The sequence below is a fragment of the Hoplias malabaricus genome, chromosome 7 (assembly GCF_029633855.1).
Source record: "Hoplias malabaricus isolate fHopMal1 chromosome 7, fHopMal1.hap1, whole genome shotgun sequence".
Lineage (NCBI taxonomy): Eukaryota > Metazoa > Chordata > Actinopteri > Characiformes > Erythrinidae > Hoplias > Hoplias malabaricus.
The window spans coordinates 13,595,326-13,614,936 of NC_089806.1; the positions used below are offsets into that span (position 1 = coordinate 13,595,326).

A 19,611-nucleotide genomic window follows, 5' to 3' on the forward strand; every position below is an offset into this window, starting at 1 on the left:
CGTGTTTTCCTCCATTTTGGTTTTAGTAGCTGATATCTCCAGCAGCTGAGACCATCATCCAGTGTAAAAATATCTCAACTAAGCTTCTTATGGGGCCCTTAAGGGAAATAGCCTCTCTCTGTATCTCTGCTTCGTTCTTTTCACGCTGCTGACCACATCCTCATCCTTTCCCCTTGTACGCACTGCCCTGACAAGTTACCATCGCCATCACCATCATCATCATCCTGAATCTGGCACCAATAATCTTACTGCCCTAAAATGGCGGTCTTAAAGGTGACGTTTACAAAGACCAACCGGGACAAACTGGCTCAAGTCCTGTGGATCCTGAACTGGGTTTCTGTGATTACGGGTATAATACTCTTTAGCCTGGGCCTGTTCTTGAAAGTGGAGATAAGAAAAAGGCGCGAACTCATGTCAGACGAGATCCACTCAGTGCCCAACATGCTCATTGCTGTGGGTATGGTCGCCTGTGGAATTAATTTCCTAGGGGGCAAAATCTGCTATGAATGTGTTGACACTGTTAAGTTCCTGCGCTGGAAGTTACTTCTACTGCCCTACATCATTTGCACATTTTTTTTCACCTTCTGCATCCTGGTGGGTGCTTTGATGTGCTACACAATGCGCAACAACCTGGAGCAGTCTCTTTTCTTGGGCCTGAGGGATGCCATGCGCTACTACAAGGACACGGACACACCAGGTCGCTGCTACATCAAACGCACCATTGACCTTTTGCAAATCCAGTTCCAGTGCTGTGGCAATGATGGCTACAGAGACTGGTTCTACATCCAGTGGGTCAGTCCACGCTACCTAGACATGTCCAGCAATGAAGTGGTGGAGTAAGTAAAGATCTAATTGTAGTTCTGTGCAAAAACTTGAATTTCTTTTCTAGAAAGTCTGATCACTTTCTATGTGTCCAATTTCTACCCAAAATGGCTATTAAAGCCCCTTGGAATGTAAATTTGATTTTTTTTTTCTTATTAAAGGTGACGTTCACTGTTGCAATCAAGAAACACTTTTTATAAAATTCAGAAGATAGGTAGCTCTCCAGTCTGTTTGCATGCTCCAAACCGGATTAATGTGTTTACGAAACCCCAGTGTCTGTAAATGAGAGAAAAAACAAACCGTCTCTGTGTGGTATGCTAGTCTTTCTCTCTTTATCTAAAAGGGCATTTTAGATAACTGAGAGAACTCCAAATATAAAACGCATGAACTGATATGAGGATATTGCTCATGACTGCTCCACAGGTAAGTCATACAGATTTATTTTTGCCGTTTTGGATCAGTTAAGACAGCTAACTGCATGAATGTAAACACAGACCAAACGTGCTACAAAGCTAAACAACTCGAGGTACAAATGAGTTTCTGTGGTAATTCAAACAGTGAGTAAAAACTTACAAACAAGTTATACTTGATCCACTTACAATGTATTAAGTCATATATTCGCTTAGCTTCTGAATGTAAACAACCAGATAGAACTGTGATTACCCACAATCTTAGACGTTCCCTTTAAGTTAATCTGGCTCCTCAGAGCCCACAATATAAATGTACATTTTATTTCATATGAATATTTTACCCAAGTTTAATACGTCTGCAGTATTTCACCAGTATTGCTCTACTTTGATATAGAATGTGAAAAGCTTATGCCAGTTTTCATGGCTCCGCACTTTTTTTGAATTTCATAATTGATGCTGGCAGAGGTTCTGAGACTCCCAGGACAATTGCTTTAAATAAAACCTGCGCTCATCAAGAGGTATGCTGAGTAAAACCAGCACCCACTCCGCTGTTCACACAAGCCTCTCACCCAGTGCTAGTTTCAGTGCCTGCAGGTCCAGAGCTCTCCGTCATTCTGAGGCTTGCACTGAATGAATAATCCAACTCCACATTGCTATGCTCAGACATGTATGGGTATGAATCCTGACTCCCAGCATGCACTATTACGTTGTGTATAAAAAAATGGGTGATTGTCTCGATCAAACCCTCAGTAAACCATTAAAACCTGTGAAATCATAAACACAGTCCAAAATAAAAGTTAAAAACCGCAGCTTCTGTCTCTATGCTTTGTGGTTACCATGGAAATGCAAACAAAACTTTTTTCTGCAGCTATAGAGGACTGTCTGTAACACATTTATTAGAATTTTAAGACCATTGCAGTGAACTGAAAATCACCTCGTACCACTGCTGAAAATGCATTGTTAGAATTAACCTAGCTTTCTGTTATTTAAATGCTGGACAGAAGTGTGTCAGGACCAGATTGGGAAAACATATTCAATCTAACAACCTAACTGTCAACCATCTGTTGTGTTTGTCTTCCTTTCCTCCATGTCAGTCGCCTCCGAAGCAATGTAGAGGGGAAGTACCTGATGGATGGAGTGCCCTTCAGCTGTTGTAACTTGTTGTCTCCAAGGCCTTGCATCCAGCACCAAATCACCAACAGTTCGGCTCACTACAATTACGACAGTCAGACAGAGGAGTTGAACCTGAACCAGAAGGGCTGCAGACAGGCTCTCCTGGAATACTACACCCAGATTATGCAGTCCATCGGCCTCATTGTGCTCATCATCTGGCTCTTCGAGGTATAAATGATCAGTTTTTCCATATCCAGTAACTGTGGATTATTTAGGTAACGTAATTACCCCAACTTCCAGCCACTTTAATTACAATATTGGAAATGTTAGCTGACTGTAAATAAATAGAAGTACTTTACTCACTCAAATCAACATTTTTCAGGAGTCAAATATGTGTAGATTAATGTCCGAGATTTGCTTGACTTTGAAAGAAAATATGTTTTTAGATAAAAACGCCTTTGTTTAAGTAGGTGCCAATACTGCTAAGATTATTAGCGCCCCCTAACTTCGGCCACCTCCCCTGCTTGTGACAGTCAAACGAGACCGTTGCTACCACATCCAGTGGCTCACAATGAGATCACGTTTGTCCTGTATTGGTATCCGTACTCTACATGTAAGGACTACAATGGCGGTAGATTTTCCCCTCAGAGAAAAGGAAGCTAACCGCTAAGCTAACTTTTACACTGAGGGAAATATCTGTCACGAAATGGAAATGTGTTGTGTTCCACATGCAGTTTTGCACACAAAGAATTACAACACTGTTAGAGATACTTAAGTATTGTTTAGATACGTGATTTCTTGCAAGACTGATGTTAAAATGCCCTCCTAAGGCTTGAACTTATGTTTTATTGTTTTACCCAATACGATTGGCAGTGGCCGGAATTAGGGGAAAGACTGATATGTGTCAAGCATTTTTGGCTGATCTATTAAACATGAATATCTAAAGTCTGAGTGAGACATTCCATGCTTGATTTAAATATCTGACATCATTTTTTAACTGTAAATCTCCCACTGTTTGCTAAATGTGTGAAAAAATAACTCAAAATGATCTGATATTAAATCTTATTACGTTGAATTAAATTGAAAGTTAAGAAGGTTATTTCCTTCTCCTGCAAAGTTACTATTTTGGAGATGATCATTCTTCTTTGGACAGTGCCGATATGTGAAAATGGTTATATAGGGCCTAGAATACAGTTTTTTGTCAATAAATTAGGCCCATCTACTCTAAATGTAAATGTGATTGGTTGTTTTTACTTTCAGTTTGTAATTATATCTGTTGGATTATTGCCTTGGATGCATCTAAATTCCATGGATAGAATAAACGATGGCTGGATAAATTTCCCTTGGATATTACCAGAAGCCTCTTGTTGACTTTTAAAAAATTACTATAAACTACAAGCACTAGAAATATGCAAAGTAAACAACAACATTTGTGAATGTATTAACTCGAACATAACTAAAAAGACAGACATAAAGTTCCCCAGTAAATGTAAGCATTGCATAGAAGCCGTTACTCACTGCCTGAAGTAATGGCATTATTTAATGAGTAAATGTTCACTGTAATGCTTCAGATCATTAACATTTTCATTACTCATCTCTCCTTTTTTGTCCTGTCCTTATTCTTCAGCTCTCTGTACTGACAGGGGTGAGGTATCTGCAGACCTCCATGGAGAATGTGCTGAGGTTAGGAGATCCTGACTCTGAGTCTGATGGCTGGCTCCTGGAGAACAGCATAGCTGAGACAGCTCGCTATAACTTCAACATCATCAAGAACCTTGGCAAATGCTACCAGGTTGACGATGACCCCAACATCGACGTACCGAGCACTAGCCAGCAAGCACAGGGGAATGTACCAACTCAGCAAATCCCTGTGGCCAGCTAGCTTCAAGAACTCAGATTCGGATAAAATTCTGCATCGCAACCTTAAACCTGAGGTGCTTAAATTCTGCTGTGCACAAATACATTAGGCTGCAGTGCACCTTGCAATCTGTGAGAGTGTGCACTAGTTGGTCAAAGAAGAAGAAAAGTGATCTCAGTCTATAAGACACCTGGTGCCATAGCAAGACTTTGGGAGGTGATTTAGACAATGCAGAAAGAAGGAAGCACCGTCAGAAGGACTGGTGTGTACCTGACACACAAACAACTTCAACTGCCTTTTCCCTCAGAGTACCCAGGAGGTGGCAATATTTTATAAGGATGCAATGTATGTGAACTCTGACATTATTACAAGGCTGGAAATGTTGAAACATGTTGGCACAGCATCCGCTCGATGGTCATTACAGCTGCTGATGGACATTCTATTATCAGGTGCCTCTGCACAGAAGAAAGTAATTTACTTGATCCAAATGTGTACGTTATTTCCACATTAACAAAATATAGTGACATAAATTCAGGGTCCTTTTAATTACTTTGAAATACAAGTTATTTTTGATGAAATATACACTGTATGTCCAAATATTTGTCCAAAAATATCCCCTTTGTACATACTGTGCACATACAGCTTGTATAATCTCCACAGATGCACAGAAAAACAGTGACCAGTATAATGGGATGCTCTAGATATCTAATGGGATATCTGCTTATGATCCAAAAGTCAACATGTCCAGTGCCAAGTGTCAGCTAGGGAGGTGGATTTGGGGGAGTTTATCTGCTTTCTTCACAGTGATGGAGCTTTATCTAAAACCTGGGAGATAAATTGGAGTGGTGTTTGTGATACAGAAGTAATCGGGGACTCACTTTCAATACATTTCTGAAGAAAAACATTTAAATCTCTTAAATTCAGTGAGGTTTTTTCAGTGTGCCTTCATTTTCTGGGGCAACATTCTTGTTCATGAATCTGAAACAAACAAACAAACAAAAAAGCAGTGCCTTTTGTTGATAATGAATAACAACAATGTGCTTTTCCAATGACCACAGCACTGTCTTCTAGGCGTTGGTGAAATATTTTTTTCACCAGATTCTCTTCACTACACACTGAAAGTGAATATTTCAGAATACCTGTGTACCGTAAATACAGTTTTGCTTCATTATTAATATGTAATGAATGTTATGTGCACAGTGAATTCACCAGTGTTAAATCAACACTATTATTGATTACTGAGAGTGTTTAATTATTACACTAACAGTGTTAATTTAACACTGGTGAATTTACTGTGTGTGTGCAAAAGACTTGATTAGGCAGTTTAGAGGGGTGGAGGCATGGCCATAGATCTTGGTACTTCGTCAGATTTGCTTCCCTCTCTCTGTCAGTATCCTCATCTGACGTCATGAGTATTATTAATTGCAACGGTTGTCCTAGCTTTATTTAAAGTTGGCAAGCTTTTTAAGATGGACCAATTTCACAATGTCCACACCATACCAGTTACCTTTGCAATGGTGTTTAGCACCGTCTTCCCTTGTAAAACCAGTCAAAGTATGAAGACGGACCGAGACGGATGAAAACAAAAGTCGTTATTTTCGTTTTGACTGCTTCGGCTCTCCGCTTGTAGTCTGTTTGAGGAATTTAAAACTAGCGTTGTGATTGGTCGAAGTATTCTTTTCCCAACAGGTGGCTGCCCAATGCGGTTACACCCATAGGCGAGTTGCCTAGGGCGCGAATGCACGACAGTTGAACTTTTCGCCATTTTGAGGTGACAAATCCTAGCGGCGTAGTTTGATGTCTAAATGCGTATCTGATACGCAAAATGCATAAAGGTAGGCAGGTCTGTACACTGCAATAAGCTTGTAGCTGATGTTTGTTATCAATAAAAACATTCAAACAACACTTCAGGTATCAAACAACAATCTCATACATATCAGTGAGTTATTAGGTAATATGGTGGTTTTCATTCATTTGTTTAAATATAGGCCAGGCTGATTATATTATGCACTATAGAATATTATTTTATTGCTGTCATTCTGCATCTGATCTAAGAAAACTGGAAAACAGGTTAGTTAAACCAATAAAATCATTCATTCCATACGTTTATGAGTTTTTTTTTTTTTTCATTTTTGTAACAGTGTAAATTGTTTTTAGACCTCTGCAAAAATAATTTAAAGAAATTGTTTTTGGGAAATGCAGAAAAATGAATAGTTAACAAGTCAACAAGTGAATTATGTAAAATCATACTTAAAAAAACAACACATACCTTATAGGATCTTGACTGTACAATGTGTTCTTCCTCAGGAAACACTAAATACGCTCATGTATATTGGAACCACAGTACTGCACTCATGTTTAAATACTGAAAAATAAGACAGCATGATAACATGGCATAAAGGGATCTTTGCATTTGCTTCTGTATTTTTTTTAATTTTTAATTTTTTTGGCAGTTTTTTCTAGGTCTGGTGGCAGACATTCAAGCGAGGGCCACAGAACCTAATCCTTAAAGTAAGGCGATTGCTCTTCATTTAGCCACATATCCGTCACACAGCAGGCATCCTATTATAAGCCTGGACTTCATCTGGGTTCCATTGCACGCTGCAGAAGGTCAGTGACCACTATGTCTCACTACATTCATTAACAAAATCCTCTGCAAAGAAAGAGTTCCGTCACAGACATGTTAACGTATTCCTGTTATTGGCTACAAGGGAGGAGAATGACCCACCAACAACTGTATGTTCTTATAGAGACCCTGTTCCTAAATGTTGGTCTAGGTGGGTAGCACATTTTTTGTTTTTGTCTGATACATAAAATACATGTACACAATTTTGTGGACATCTGCTCATAAAACATTAATAGAGTTCCCCCATTGCTACAGAAAGTAAAGGACTCCAAGTTCATCAGTATTTCATTTTCAGTAACAGTTGATTGAGTTGAGCGGCACGATGGCACAGCAGGTAGTGTCGCAGGCCCACAGCCCCAGGGACCTGGAGGTTGTGGGTTCATGTCCTGCTCCGAGTGACTGTCTGTGACCACTGTGTCCGTGTGGGTTTCCTCCGGGTGCTCCGGTTTCCTTCCATGGTCCAAAAAGGTGGATTGGCTACTCTAAGGTGTCCATAGGTGTAGGTGTGTGTGTGTGTGTGTCACCCTGTGAAGGACTGCTGCCCCCTCCAGGGTGTGTTCCTGCCTTGCACCTAATAATTCCATGTAGGCTCCGGACCCACCGCAACCCTGAACTGTATAAGAGCTTACAGATAATGAATGAAAATATCTGAGTTAATTTATCTAGCTAATGTAACTACACAGATACACTAGGTTTAGTTTTTCTTATAAGTGCTCCTTATTCTTATTTATGTTTCCGGTTTTGCATCATAAATCACTTTTCTTTACAAGGAGCCGTGGCTTGTAAACAACGTAAACGTTCTCATTCAAAAGTGCCTTTCCATCTTAAATGGTGGCTTGCAGAACTACTTACTCCTATTTGCATACTTAACACTATTATTAATTATTTCTTTAATATAGCTTAGTGTAGTAAGAAGTTTCAAAGCTGGATGTACTGAATCCACAATGAAGCATTATCATCAGTCAGTTTTGAGGATGATGTTGATGGACCCACTTCCTGTTAGAAAACCTAAGATTAGGATTTGGCCTACACTGAGTGTGTAGTACTCAGCTGGGATCTACTGTTCTAACTATTTTGTACATTCTTGCTGCAAGAGGGTGACTGTAGCACTCCATCTAATTTTCTGTACCACACGAATTCAATGATTCGAACGCACATGACAGACAAAAACATTCTGGAAACAATGTTTATTAAACGTAAACATAATTTACAAATCACACATTCAAAAGAACTGTTGCTCCCTGGCTTTTAGCAACTTGTTTCTGGAAAAAACAGAGCAATCTGGTGTGTCACTGCCCCCTAGCGAAGCATAATATTTAAACGAACAATTTTTAATATTTATTATACTTATTACAGCTCTTTTCAATGTTACACATCAGATTTTTTTCGGGTTTTTCGTCTCACTTTAAATGGACCCAGTACTGGTGGGACAGAACATTCTAAAGAAGCCAACCTCAATTTCAAGTTATCTGCAATTTCTTTGAAACGTAAACTTAAGCAACAAATTGACCTCTCCACTGTGATATGCTCTGGTTCCTTATCCAGAATTTCCAGTCCAATTTTAAAAGATGCAGCAGGTCCATTTAGGCATACTGCAGGGAAAATAGTTTATTATTAGTTTATTATTTAGTTTTTATTTTTAATAATAAGATAAACTATTTCAGGGAAGAGAGAAAAAAAAAAGAAATGGTCCAAGCAGTCTTTAAAAAGTGCAGGGAATGAGTAAGAATATGTAAAAGTTCAGAACTATTTAAATGTTATGATTGAAAAATCAATGTGTCTTAAAACATTAAAAACCATCTGTTAAAAAATTAACAAAAAAACTGTGATACACTATTTTATCCATGTATTTTCAGACCCGTGTTTCTTAATAAATGTGCAGGGTAGGGATGAGAAACTGCAGATTATAGTAAACTATGTCCTACTGCCTCGGCGTCACTAGGGCGTAGGGAGTAGGGGAGAAGTGAAGCATTAGGACGCGGCGTTGTTTTGGTGACGACATGACACGGCTCAGAAGTAAATGATTGGCTGGTGCTAGTAGACCTTGCGCAAGGATTGATCAGTATTTCCTCAAACCCCGCCCCCTGCACAATGATTGGCTGTGATTATTATAATAACGGGACTTGTCGGAAAACCGGTGTGAAAAATATGTAAGGTTTATTGGGTGTGTTTGTTTCGTCGTGCTGTCGTGTATTGTTTTTATATTGTATTTTAAAATCACTATTTATCGCAATCAAGTGTTCCTGCCGCAGAGATGAAGCGTAAGTAGTTTGTTATTTATGGCTTGCGCTGTCATTAAGAGACGCAGTGCTCAGATGACGCTGCTGTTACGAGGCCGTCACTGTTTACACAACCAGTGTCCGCAGCGTGTGATTCTCTTAGTTAATGAAACCTTATAATAATCTCTGTCACAGGCTCCGAGGCTTATATAGTAGACCAGGCCCGGGCTTATAATAAAACGTGTGTTGGCGTGTTGTAATTGTGAAAACACTACAAGCTTCCAGGGAATAACGAAGGTGTAAACTATACATATGTAACAACAAATACAACAATAATAACATTAAAAATATATAAACTTGGACAGTGATACATATACCACTGTTACTACCACTTATAATATTAATAACACTATAAATAACAACGATAATAATGATATAAAAGATGATAATTATTTTAAAGTCCATAATTATACACTATAGTCTGACACTTGGCTAGGATATTATTGTTAACCTTAATTAAATAATTTATCTGTATTATTATTATTATTAGTAGTAGTGGTAGTAGTACATTCATATCAGGATCATGTTGTTTTTGTTGTTTTGTGTCTCTTCTGGAGGATAACATATGTATTCAGGCCCAGTGTTCATTGGGCTCACTCAGATAACAACCCCTGTGTTTGTCCATGTTCTGCCCTTTGCTTCAGAAAACACAGAGATTGATCTCTTACTGTGAGACAGGCCAATCCTGGGCACAACTGTTAACAAACTGAATGTTTGCCGTGTTTTGCAGTTATTGCAACTCAAATTCATTTACATTTGAAACATTTGGCAGATTTTATCCCACAAGAGTACGTATGAGCAGCAGTGAGTACCCAGTAAACATTTAGCCGTTGATTCAACGTTGAAATAACGTAATGACTGCCGTCTAATCAACGTTCTCTTAAGGTTTAAAATGAAAGTTGAAAAGACGACAATTAGACGTCCATTGACGTTATTAATTGGCCCCGAAATAAATTAATTTTATAAAACGCATTTTGGACGTCCACTGATGTTATCGATTGGTCACCACTTAACTAACTTATTAAGATGGATTATTAAGATGTCCTTGACGGACAGACTACTTTTAGACATATTTTTAACGTCCAGCGACGTTCCTTGTTTACTGGGTAAGAGGAATAGTTTTCCTAGATTCTTTAATACATTAAGCCATGTTATCTAAGTATTTTAGAATGTCCCTCTACAACAACTGTGACACTGAACAGGATAAAGTGGGTACAGACATTGACTGAATGAATGAATGAATGAATGAAATATAGAATAACATTTTCTTAATAATTCAGAAAAATATACACAGAAAAAAGTAATTTTGAATTATTTCTACTGGACCCTCTGTGAAATTTTTACTCAGTGCAAACAGCAGCTGATGTCTCCAAACAGTATAGAAACCTGAACATCAGATAAAAAGTGATACATGGTTTAATTTGCACAGTGACAACATGCTACCAGACCTTAATCCCAAGTCTCTGTAACTCAGGGATCATGTAATGTGAGGAGACCACTTCATGAATAAATAATTCTACTGAGTTGTTAAAAAAGTGTGACGGTTAAACTGGAACAGGACTAAAGATATATAAAGATAATGAAGCTTTACAGATTTAGAGTATGTGAACACCAATAACCTCTTGCTATGTGATGGATAGCAAGCACCCAGTGATTCTGGGTAGGCTCCAGACCTACCACAACCCTGAACTGAATCAGCAGTTACAGACAATGAATGAATGAACCATTGACCTCTGAGGAAAAATTAGAGATTGATAAAAAGAATGCACATAACCTAAGCATCCGCTATTGGACTGCAGTCCCTAAATGTACAGAGATGCATGTTAGAACTTTCTGGTAAACTACCCAGAGAGTCGAGTTCAACATTTATATATATATAAACATAAAACACCCAAATGTGTTAATAGGATTGTATTTGAACCATTTAGAAATCCAATTGACATGAAGTTCTTTTGTTTTTAATAGGATCCAAGGAGATGGGCATCTGCTCCACCATAACCATGGTAACGCTCCTTGTTGCCAGTGTTCTCAGTCAGACACAGGATCCTGACCTCCAGGAAGCGTCCAGCCGGAGCGCAGGTTTTGCCACATCTCTTTATCGCAAGATGGCCAGTGTCAGTGATGATAATGTTGTCATCTCTCCTCTGGCCGTCTCCCTGGCCCTTGCCTCCCTGACCGCTGGAGCCGAGGGAGATACTCGCAGGGAGTTGCTGCAAGGCCTAGCCCTGGCTCCAATGGACAAAGACACAGAACCGGACAGAATCCCACAGCTGCTCCAGAAGCTCAAAGACACAGCTGCTCAAACTCTGGCCACAGGGCTATTTGCCAGCTCCCAGTTCCAGCCAGAGTCCAGCTTCAGCACAAAGATCAAGACCTTCTACAACACCAATGTCCAGAATGTGGACTTCACCACGGACCAGGCTGCCACAACAAGCATCAACATCTTTGTCACTGGAGCCACAGGGAATAAAATCAGGGAGGTGATCAACACTGTGGATCCTCAAAGTCAGCTGATGCTGATCAGTGCTGCGTACTACACAGGTGAGAGACGTGCTCCATATATCTGGTCTCCTAAAGTGCAGAGAGATTGTCCATTTACAAGGAGGAGAAGAACTGTAAACCGTATGTCTCCAAACATACCTTTAACTGGGGAGCAGACTTATAACAGCAGAAACTATTGGGCAGTTCCTGAAATCATGCCATAAACATGTAAATTAAATGTATATTTTGTTACACATCTGTTTCACATCTTTCTAAATGTAAGCTGCTAAGCTACTAAATTTGTTCAAGAGATTTGGCTAGTATTCTCGAAAACAATATTATGGTAGTAGAATACTGTGAAGTTAAGGTACATTTAACGCTCCATAGATCGGGTCCCCCACAGGGGGGCTTCCATATTTAAAATATTTTAATACAGCATCTCTGATACAGCCAGACCACTAGGTGTCAGTATTATGACATTTTTATAATGTAGCTCTTCTGTTTTTTAGTTTAGCACAGGGGTGTCAAACCAGATCCACGGAGGACCGTGTGGGTGCAGGTTTTCTTTCCAACCATGCAGAAGCCACACCTCATTCCACCTGTTTTTAATAATTGGATCTAATCAATAGATCTTGACTTTCAGTAGTGTGGGGCTTTTGCGTGGTTGGAAAGAACACCTGCACCCACGCGGCCCTCCGTGGATTTGGTTTGAGACCCCTGATCTAGCACCATGTTCTTGAAGTAACTAGAGGTGCATCTCAATAAATTAGAATTTCATCAAGAAGTTGATTTATTTCAGTAATTGAATTCAAATGTGAAACTCATACGTTCAATACAAACAGTGTGATCTATTTCAAGAGTTTATGTCTTTTAATGTTGATGATTATGGCTTACAACCAACGAAAACCCAAAAGTCATTATCTCAGACACTTAGAATAATCAACACAAAACACTGCTAAGGTTTCCTAAGCCTTTAAAATGGTCCTGTAGTGTGGTTCAGTAGGCTTCACAATCATGGGGCAGACTGCTGACTTGACACATGTCCAGAAGGCAGTCACTGACACCCTCCTGCTGTATCCAAGTGTATTAATGGAAACTTGAGTGGAAGGAAAAAGTGTGGTAGAAAAAGGTGCACAAACAACAGGGATAACCACAACCTTAAAAGGATTGTGAAGAAAAGGCTATTCAAAAAATTCAGGGGAGATTCACAAGGAGTGGACTGCTACCGGAGTCAGTGCTTCAAGAGTCATCACACACAGAAGTGTCCAGAACGTAGGCTACAACTGTGGGCTACATTCCTCGTGTCAAGCCACTCATGACCTAGAGACAAGGCCAGAAGCGTCTCACTTGGGACAAGGAGAAAAAGGACTGGACTGTTGGTCAGGGTCCAAAGTCTTGTTTTTAGATGAAAGTAAAGCTTGCATTTCATTTGGAATCAAGGTCCCAGAGTCTGGAGGAAGAGTGGAGAGGTACACAATCCAAGCTGCTTGGAATCTATGGGATAGTGCCAAGAGTAAGATGAGAGACACCAGTCATAACAATGCAGACGAGCTGAAGGCTATCAAACCCACCTGGGCTCAGCAGTGCCACAGGCTGATCACCTTCCTGTCAAGTCGCATTGATGCAGTAATTCATGCAAAAAGAGCCCCTACAAAGTACTGAGTGCATATACTATACATACTTTTATGTAGACCAACATTTCAGTATTAAAAATCATTTATTAAATTGGTCTTACATAATATTATACGTTTCTGAGATAGTGACTTTTGGGCTTTTGTTGGCTGTAAGCCATAATCATCATCATTTAAAAGAAATAAACATTAGAAATAGATCACTCTGTTTGTAATAAATTAATTTAAGTTTCACTTTTTGAATTCAATAATAAATTGAAATAAATTAACTTTTTGATAGTATTCTAATGTATTTTGATGCACCTGTATGTATTGTTCCTAACTTGTCGCGTCTGTTCAGAGAAGGAATAACAGTGAACTTGACTTGGATGATGTGAGGATGGATCAGTGTATATGATGTATATAATATTATTGCATAAATGTAAGTACATGCTCTAAAGCACTCTCTTTACCTCACCAGGAAAATGGAAGCTTCTCTTCAATGCCAGCTTCACCCAGGAGGAGCGTTTCTTTGTTGATAAGTACCACATTGTCCAAGTTCCTATGATGTTCCGCTCTGATAAATACTACTTGGCTTACGACCCCTCACTTAAAGTAGGCATTCTGAAGCTGCCCTGTGTAGATGGCACTGCCATGCTTGTCCTTCTGCCAGATGAAGATGTGGATTACACCTTTATCGATGAATCTCTGACTAATGAAGTGTTCCTCAAATGGGTCTCAAAGCTAAAGAAGACGTGAGTCAATGCTTACTTAGATATTACCAGTTTTGCACTTGCTTTATTACATTAAGGAGACTTACATAATCCAGAGACACACCTAAGGCCTGGGCATGATTTCTCTTTTATCTTTTTTTACCTTGGAAATAAATAAAAATTGTGGACTAATGTTTGAAGTGCAATATTTAAATTAGCTTCCCGTTGAAAAATTATTTTTACTTATATTTAGAGAATCAGCAGACTGTGTGATTTGAAACTTTTGCATACAGTTGTGATGATACAGTATATTAGGCAGTGGTAATTATTAGACAGTAATGTGTTATTGTACCCATTACAAACCTCTGCCACAAGTTAAAGCCTTTTGAAATGAACTCTTCGCAGGAAGTTAGAGGTCCAGTTACCCAGATTCTCCCTGGAGCAGACCTTCCCACTGAAGCAAACCCTGTCCAGTCTGGGCATTAGCAAAGTGTTTGAGACTGGAGCAGAACTGTCTGGCATCAGCAGCTCCCCAGGCCTCAAGCTCTCTGAGGTACAGTATGTTCATTCCGATCATTGCAATAAGTGGGCAACACAACTTGAGAAAGTACCCTACATCACAGTACACCAGTAAATCCAAACATTCCCTTACATCTATAACATGATTTGTTCATTCATTCGTTATCTATAACCGCTTGTCCAGATTAGGGTCATGGTTATAACATGATTAGAATTGTAAATCACTGTGGGTAAGAATATCTGCCAAAAGCCATAAACAGGAAAGACGGGATTACCGAGGAGCTGGAGCACTCGAGAAAGCTGTTCTGTAGTGTTATTGTGTGCTGAAGGACTGCACAGAAATGTTGAAACAGTGTGGCCAAAATAACCATTAACACAGTTCCATAAGGTTCTTCCCCACTCATACTGCACTAGAAGGTTCTCTGTGTTTCACAGACAACCCAAAGTTTGCCCACATGCCTAAGAACCTTTCATGTGGTTCTAGAATGTTGTCCTGCTGCACTCTTATATTGTTCCCCCTATTCACTGACAGGTCAGATTTCCACATTTGTGGATTACTGGCATTGTTCTTATATGCTCTCCCACTCCCAGTGTTCTTCCCCATGCACGCTGTTCTAAAATGTTCACCGGACTATTCAGAAAGTACTGTGCACTTCCTTTTAAAGTTTAATTACACTTGTCAGTCCTTATAAACTGGTTGCCAATACCAGAATGTAGGTGCTCATTGGGAAAAGTGTGAATTTGTGTGCTATGGCTTTTAAAGGCATTACCATGACAAAGCTAAAACGTTACAATGCAATAATATATTAAAAAAAAAAGAAAATCAACCTATATTGATTGGGTTATCCATGATTAAAAATATATACCTACAGTGTGACCAGGAGTTCTTAACCCAGTGCACAACGCAGCATGTAGAACACGATGATTGTGATAGCATCAGTATATATTTACATGTGTCCTTCTTCCAGATGGTCCAGAAGGTCTCGGTGGATGTGGATGAAACAGGGGGTTCAGCTGGACCAGCCTCAGATAGTCCCTTCATGCGGAGTCTTCCTCCGAGGCTCACCTTTAACCGGCCCTTCCTCTTCCTCATCTATCATGAAGCTACCAAAAGCCTGCTGCACATGGGCCGGGTGGTTGACCCCACTAAGAAATAGTCCTATCTAGAGAGAGACAAGTCTTTACTTATGATTAATTCCCATTCAGGTGTCTAATTCCCATTTACGATACACTGTTTTTTTGTGATTTTAATAAGTTTGAACACTCACTGTCTTCTTTACCGCATTTGATATGCACATTACAAAAACCTACTTCTGTATCTTCTCTTTGTAGCTGTGATGACTGTAGAGCTTTAATACTGCACACAGTAAACTCAATGTTATTAATATTAATATGATTTAGATTAATGCCAGGCTTTACATTCTTTTGTGTAAGCATTTGGTTTGTTTTACTGACCTTAGTGTAAACCACTATACGCTGGCGAACAAAGCCTGTTGTTACTGATAGTCCTCAGAAAGTGTTTTGTTCCACATGGGCTTTATTGATTGGGTTCTGAAGGGTTGGCGTGAATTACTCAGGTGCTGTAATGCACCAGGCACATTGTCAGTGGATGGAGAGTCCCAGAAATATTTTAAGGTGGCGCTCAGTCATAAAAATACATACTGTGTCTTTTTTCATAGCCATTTGGAAAATATAAAACAAAGAATTTTTGCAAAGCATGCTATAATACAAGAAACAAATAATGAACCAATAAATTAAAATACATTATATTAATCCTTCTCTCTTGTTTTGATAAATGGTGCAGATTTTAGTGTGGAATAAGGCAGAGATGGATCAATGTTTACTTTCGTTGACGTGAGAAAAATCCTGGAGCCCTATTCCTCCTCCACAGCCTGAGCAAGAGAGTTCAGCTGGTTCTGCTACAGAGGAGGAACAAGGGATGGACACAGCAAAGGGCAGATGACATTTCTCCAGGGTGGACACAGAGAGCCATCATGGCCTTCTCCAAGTTCCATTCCACGGGATGGGGGTCACTTCATAGCAGCCATTAAACCTCAGTCCTCTCTGCTGAGCAACTGTCACTCCCTTCCAGACTGCATGCCAAAAGAATTGGACTTCCTTTGTCTAATGGGTGAGACAATACAAAAAAGAGAACAGTCTATACTGGTGTTTCTTTCAAATGTAGTATATTTAACATACACCACCTGTCAAACATGTAGAAACGCTTACAGCCACGTCCAAACGTTTGGAGACCTCTGGTTATGTGGCATGTTTTATGTTTAATTTTAAACAAATTCTCTACAGGAAGCACACTTAAATGTGTAAATATTTTCGTGCAAATTCTCATAAAAGATATATATGATAGATTCTTAAGAAGTAGATAACTTTTGTGTTGATATCAGCTTTATGCACTCTTAATGCCATCATCTCAAAGATAAGCATGACTCCATAGATGAAATCATCTAGGATTATAAAAACATACATCAGGTGTGTCTAAGCTTTTAGAGCCAATGCAAAGTGTTTTGCCCTCATTAATAAATTCTGTGCGGTAAATCAGTCATGACAAGCCTTTGCTGCTGATAACAACAATGGGGCAACTATAATTTACTGCAGAAGGTCATTTACTACTTGTTTACTGAACAACTTAGGACAAATATCTTAATCTAAGAAGCTATCATACGGGATCTGACACGTCCAGAAACAGCATTCAGACCTACATGGTGAGTTTTCTGGATTGTGTGTCTTTGCTGCCATTGGTCCGATGATCTACAGAGCTGCTTGTGTTGCTGCGAATCAAGACAGGCATGGAGGAGGTAGAGGGAGTTGGAGACAATGAGGAGGATGAAGAGGCCACATTGAAATGATGAGATCGCAGGGCATCATCTAGGAGACAACAGTTAAGAGATATGAGAAGACAAGTGGGATTAATTGGCAGTCTCAAGTGTTTTAATGGTTTTCAAATCTATAGTGATGTTTTATTCTGGACTGAGGAAATCCATCAGTCAAAATACACTAAGTGAAGACTACTATTATTTAATAGATATGCATTATGTACATTCAATGCTACATAAACAAAAACTCCTTATTTACCATTGATTGGTATTATAGAGCTCTTCCCTGATCCAGGACAGCTTCCAGATTCTTTAACTTTTCTGTAGAGGACAATTGTTAGTCTCTTATTAATATTCCGGCAAGTTTCTTGAGGTTTAACACTGGACTAATTAACAGGGTTAATATTTAAAAGCTTCAATGTTAAAACAAATTTACGGTGCCCTCCAAACAAACAGGACTGCAGTAAATAAATACATCTGAAAACATAGATACAAACACATTCAAGTGTCACATATTTTTTTTTCCTGATATGTTTTTGGGTTGGGCTTTAGATATACGAGAAATAGTAACGGCGTATGATCAATACCACCACGTTATTTTTGAATACATTCTATTTTTGAATGCTGTCAAATACTCACAGTGTTTTGTCAGAGTTTGCCATTTTCGTAGTGCTGGGATGGCTACTGAGGGAACGACTGCGAGCTAGTTTGGCTCGTCGCATTTCCTTACCTAAAAGTTACAATTATATATACAGCATTAAAATGGACTGTTTTCTTCATCACGCTTTATTAAACGTATAAGAGTTTCCATGCACATGTGTCAAATTACACACTAACCAGCTGATGTGGACAGGGTGGCTCCAGATGTGGACCCTGACATGCCTTTGCTACCAGAAATTCCTGCTTTGCTGTCTCTTCCTGTGAAAAGCACAATGCACACACTTAGGTTAATGTAAACTAGTATGTAACATCGATTGAAAACATTGAAAAAGCTGAATATAAATTACACAGAGAAACTACAGCTACAAGAGATTTACTCATAGCAGATCACAGCTTTGTGTTTCTCTGCAGTATCATTCAATATGCTCATTAGCAAATGATCACATTCATTTTCTGACTGTTGTAGAAAAAAATAGGGAAAGAGTGGAACTGCAATATTATGGGTTGGATTTGAGATTCTGCAGGATGTGATTATTGTACAAATATATCAGCTACTAACGTTTCTTCTCAGTGTGCTTCTCTCCAGCCAGCTTGGCCTCATTCTGCTGCCGTTCTAGCAGTTCCTGTGTTAAAAAAAACAGGAAAGTTGATCCTGACATTGGTAATGCTGATTATAAAAGGTTAAGTGATCACTTCAAAAATAGGACATGCTTCTTTGGAGAGGCACTTAGTCTGTTTTTAATGTTATACGAATAATTATACAAACACTGGAATTGTAATTAAAAAATGTTGTTTGTACCTTTTCCAAAATCACACACAAACAATATTTATTTAAAAATACTAGTGGTAGGACACAATACTAAATTCATACTGGTATCAACAAATTACTCAAAATTGAAAGAATACAGGCAACATTGAGATGTTTGACCAAGACTTTAAGCTGACATATAGTTATATTTATTGTGCTACAGAAGAGCAGTGTAGTACAATAAAAAGTGGATAACTGCCCAATAGGTTATTCAGCATTGGCTTAGAATTCCCATATCAATTAACCCTTATGATATTTTTATGATATTCACCCAAATAATAACATGCAAACAATTTCATGCCAACAGCTATCGAGTACTGTTCTACAAGAAAGATATCCCACCATTTCAAGAAGTAAAGTTTCCTCCTTCTCCTTCTTTTGGTCCAGCAGGTCTCTCTCATGCCTTTTATGATACTGCAGGAGTGAAAAGTGCTCTGAGATCTCAAAATCAACCATACAGTCAAAATAAATTAACCTATAAACAAATACAAACAGCAAGAGCATTTAAACATAAAGGTAAGAGTGGATGAATACCGGTTCTGTGATGTCCATTTTGTCCAACTCCAAAACTGTCTGAAGAAAATAAATCAACATTTTAAAATACTATTATTCATTTATTAATTAATCCATAATTATGTGTTCTCACTAGTTACCATCATCCCCCCAACAGTTACCTTGCGTACTGTGGCCACCACATCTTTGTCTTTTTCTCGACAGAGCAGCTTCCTGACACAGAACTCCAACTGCTGAAGAAGGTGTTTGTCCGCAGGTAACCTGATGGTAGACCTTAGCCTGGGCAGCATGTGGCACAGCTTATACCTGACAGAATCATAGTTAAAGGACTTTAGGCAACCTCTACTCCACTGAACAGGGACAGTATT

The 19,611-nt window shown here is 39.0% G+C and overlaps 3 protein-coding genes across 5 annotated transcripts in view; 2 read left to right on the plus strand and 1 right to left on the minus strand.

Moving 5' to 3' along the window:
* The first annotated feature begins 258 nt into the window (after positions 1-258).
* On the plus strand, positions 259-4,615 carry prph2lb (peripherin 2-like b). The gene is made up of 3 exons (XM_066676418.1): positions 259-836; positions 2,327-2,573; positions 3,973-4,615. Exons 1-3 carry the CDS (start codon positions 259-261, stop codon positions 4,225-4,227), a joined length of 1,080 nt encoding a protein of 359 aa, XP_066532515.1. The 3' UTR covers positions 4,228-4,615.
* Positions 4,616-8,953: 4,338 nt separating this feature from the next.
* serpina10a (serpin peptidase inhibitor, clade A (alpha-1 antiproteinase, antitrypsin), member 10a) lies at positions 8,954-16,150 on the plus strand. Its single transcript, XM_066676417.1, has 5 exons — positions 8,954-9,090; positions 11,074-11,649; positions 13,681-13,954; positions 14,318-14,465; positions 15,400-16,150. The coding sequence occupies exons 1-5, from the start codon at positions 9,084-9,086 to the stop codon at positions 15,586-15,588; spliced, it is 1,194 nt and encodes a 397-aa protein (XP_066532514.1). The 5' UTR covers positions 8,954-9,083; the 3' UTR covers positions 15,589-16,150.
* Positions 15,852-19,611, minus strand: part of ppp4r4 (protein phosphatase 4, regulatory subunit 4) — a 30,275-nt gene continuing 26,515 nt past the window's right edge. For 2 of the 3 annotated variants that reach the window (XM_066676411.1, XM_066676412.1), the window contains 9 exons: positions 19,405-19,549; positions 19,265-19,303; positions 19,073-19,171; positions 18,482-18,545; positions 18,100-18,180; positions 17,902-17,992; positions 17,522-17,583; positions 17,149-17,314; positions 15,852-16,555 (listed from right to left, as the gene is read on the minus strand). In XM_066676411.1, the coding sequence (XP_066532508.1) occupies positions 16,510-16,555; positions 17,149-17,314; positions 17,522-17,583; positions 17,902-17,992; positions 18,100-18,180; positions 18,482-18,545; positions 19,073-19,171; positions 19,265-19,303; positions 19,405-19,549 (793 nt within the window). In that variant the 3' untranslated portion in view covers positions 15,852-16,509. The remainder of the gene's footprint in view (positions 16,556-17,148; positions 17,315-17,521; positions 17,584-17,901; positions 17,993-18,099; positions 18,181-18,481; positions 18,546-19,072; positions 19,172-19,264; positions 19,304-19,404; positions 19,550-19,611) is intronic. The other variant, XM_066676413.1, reaches the window with a different exon arrangement.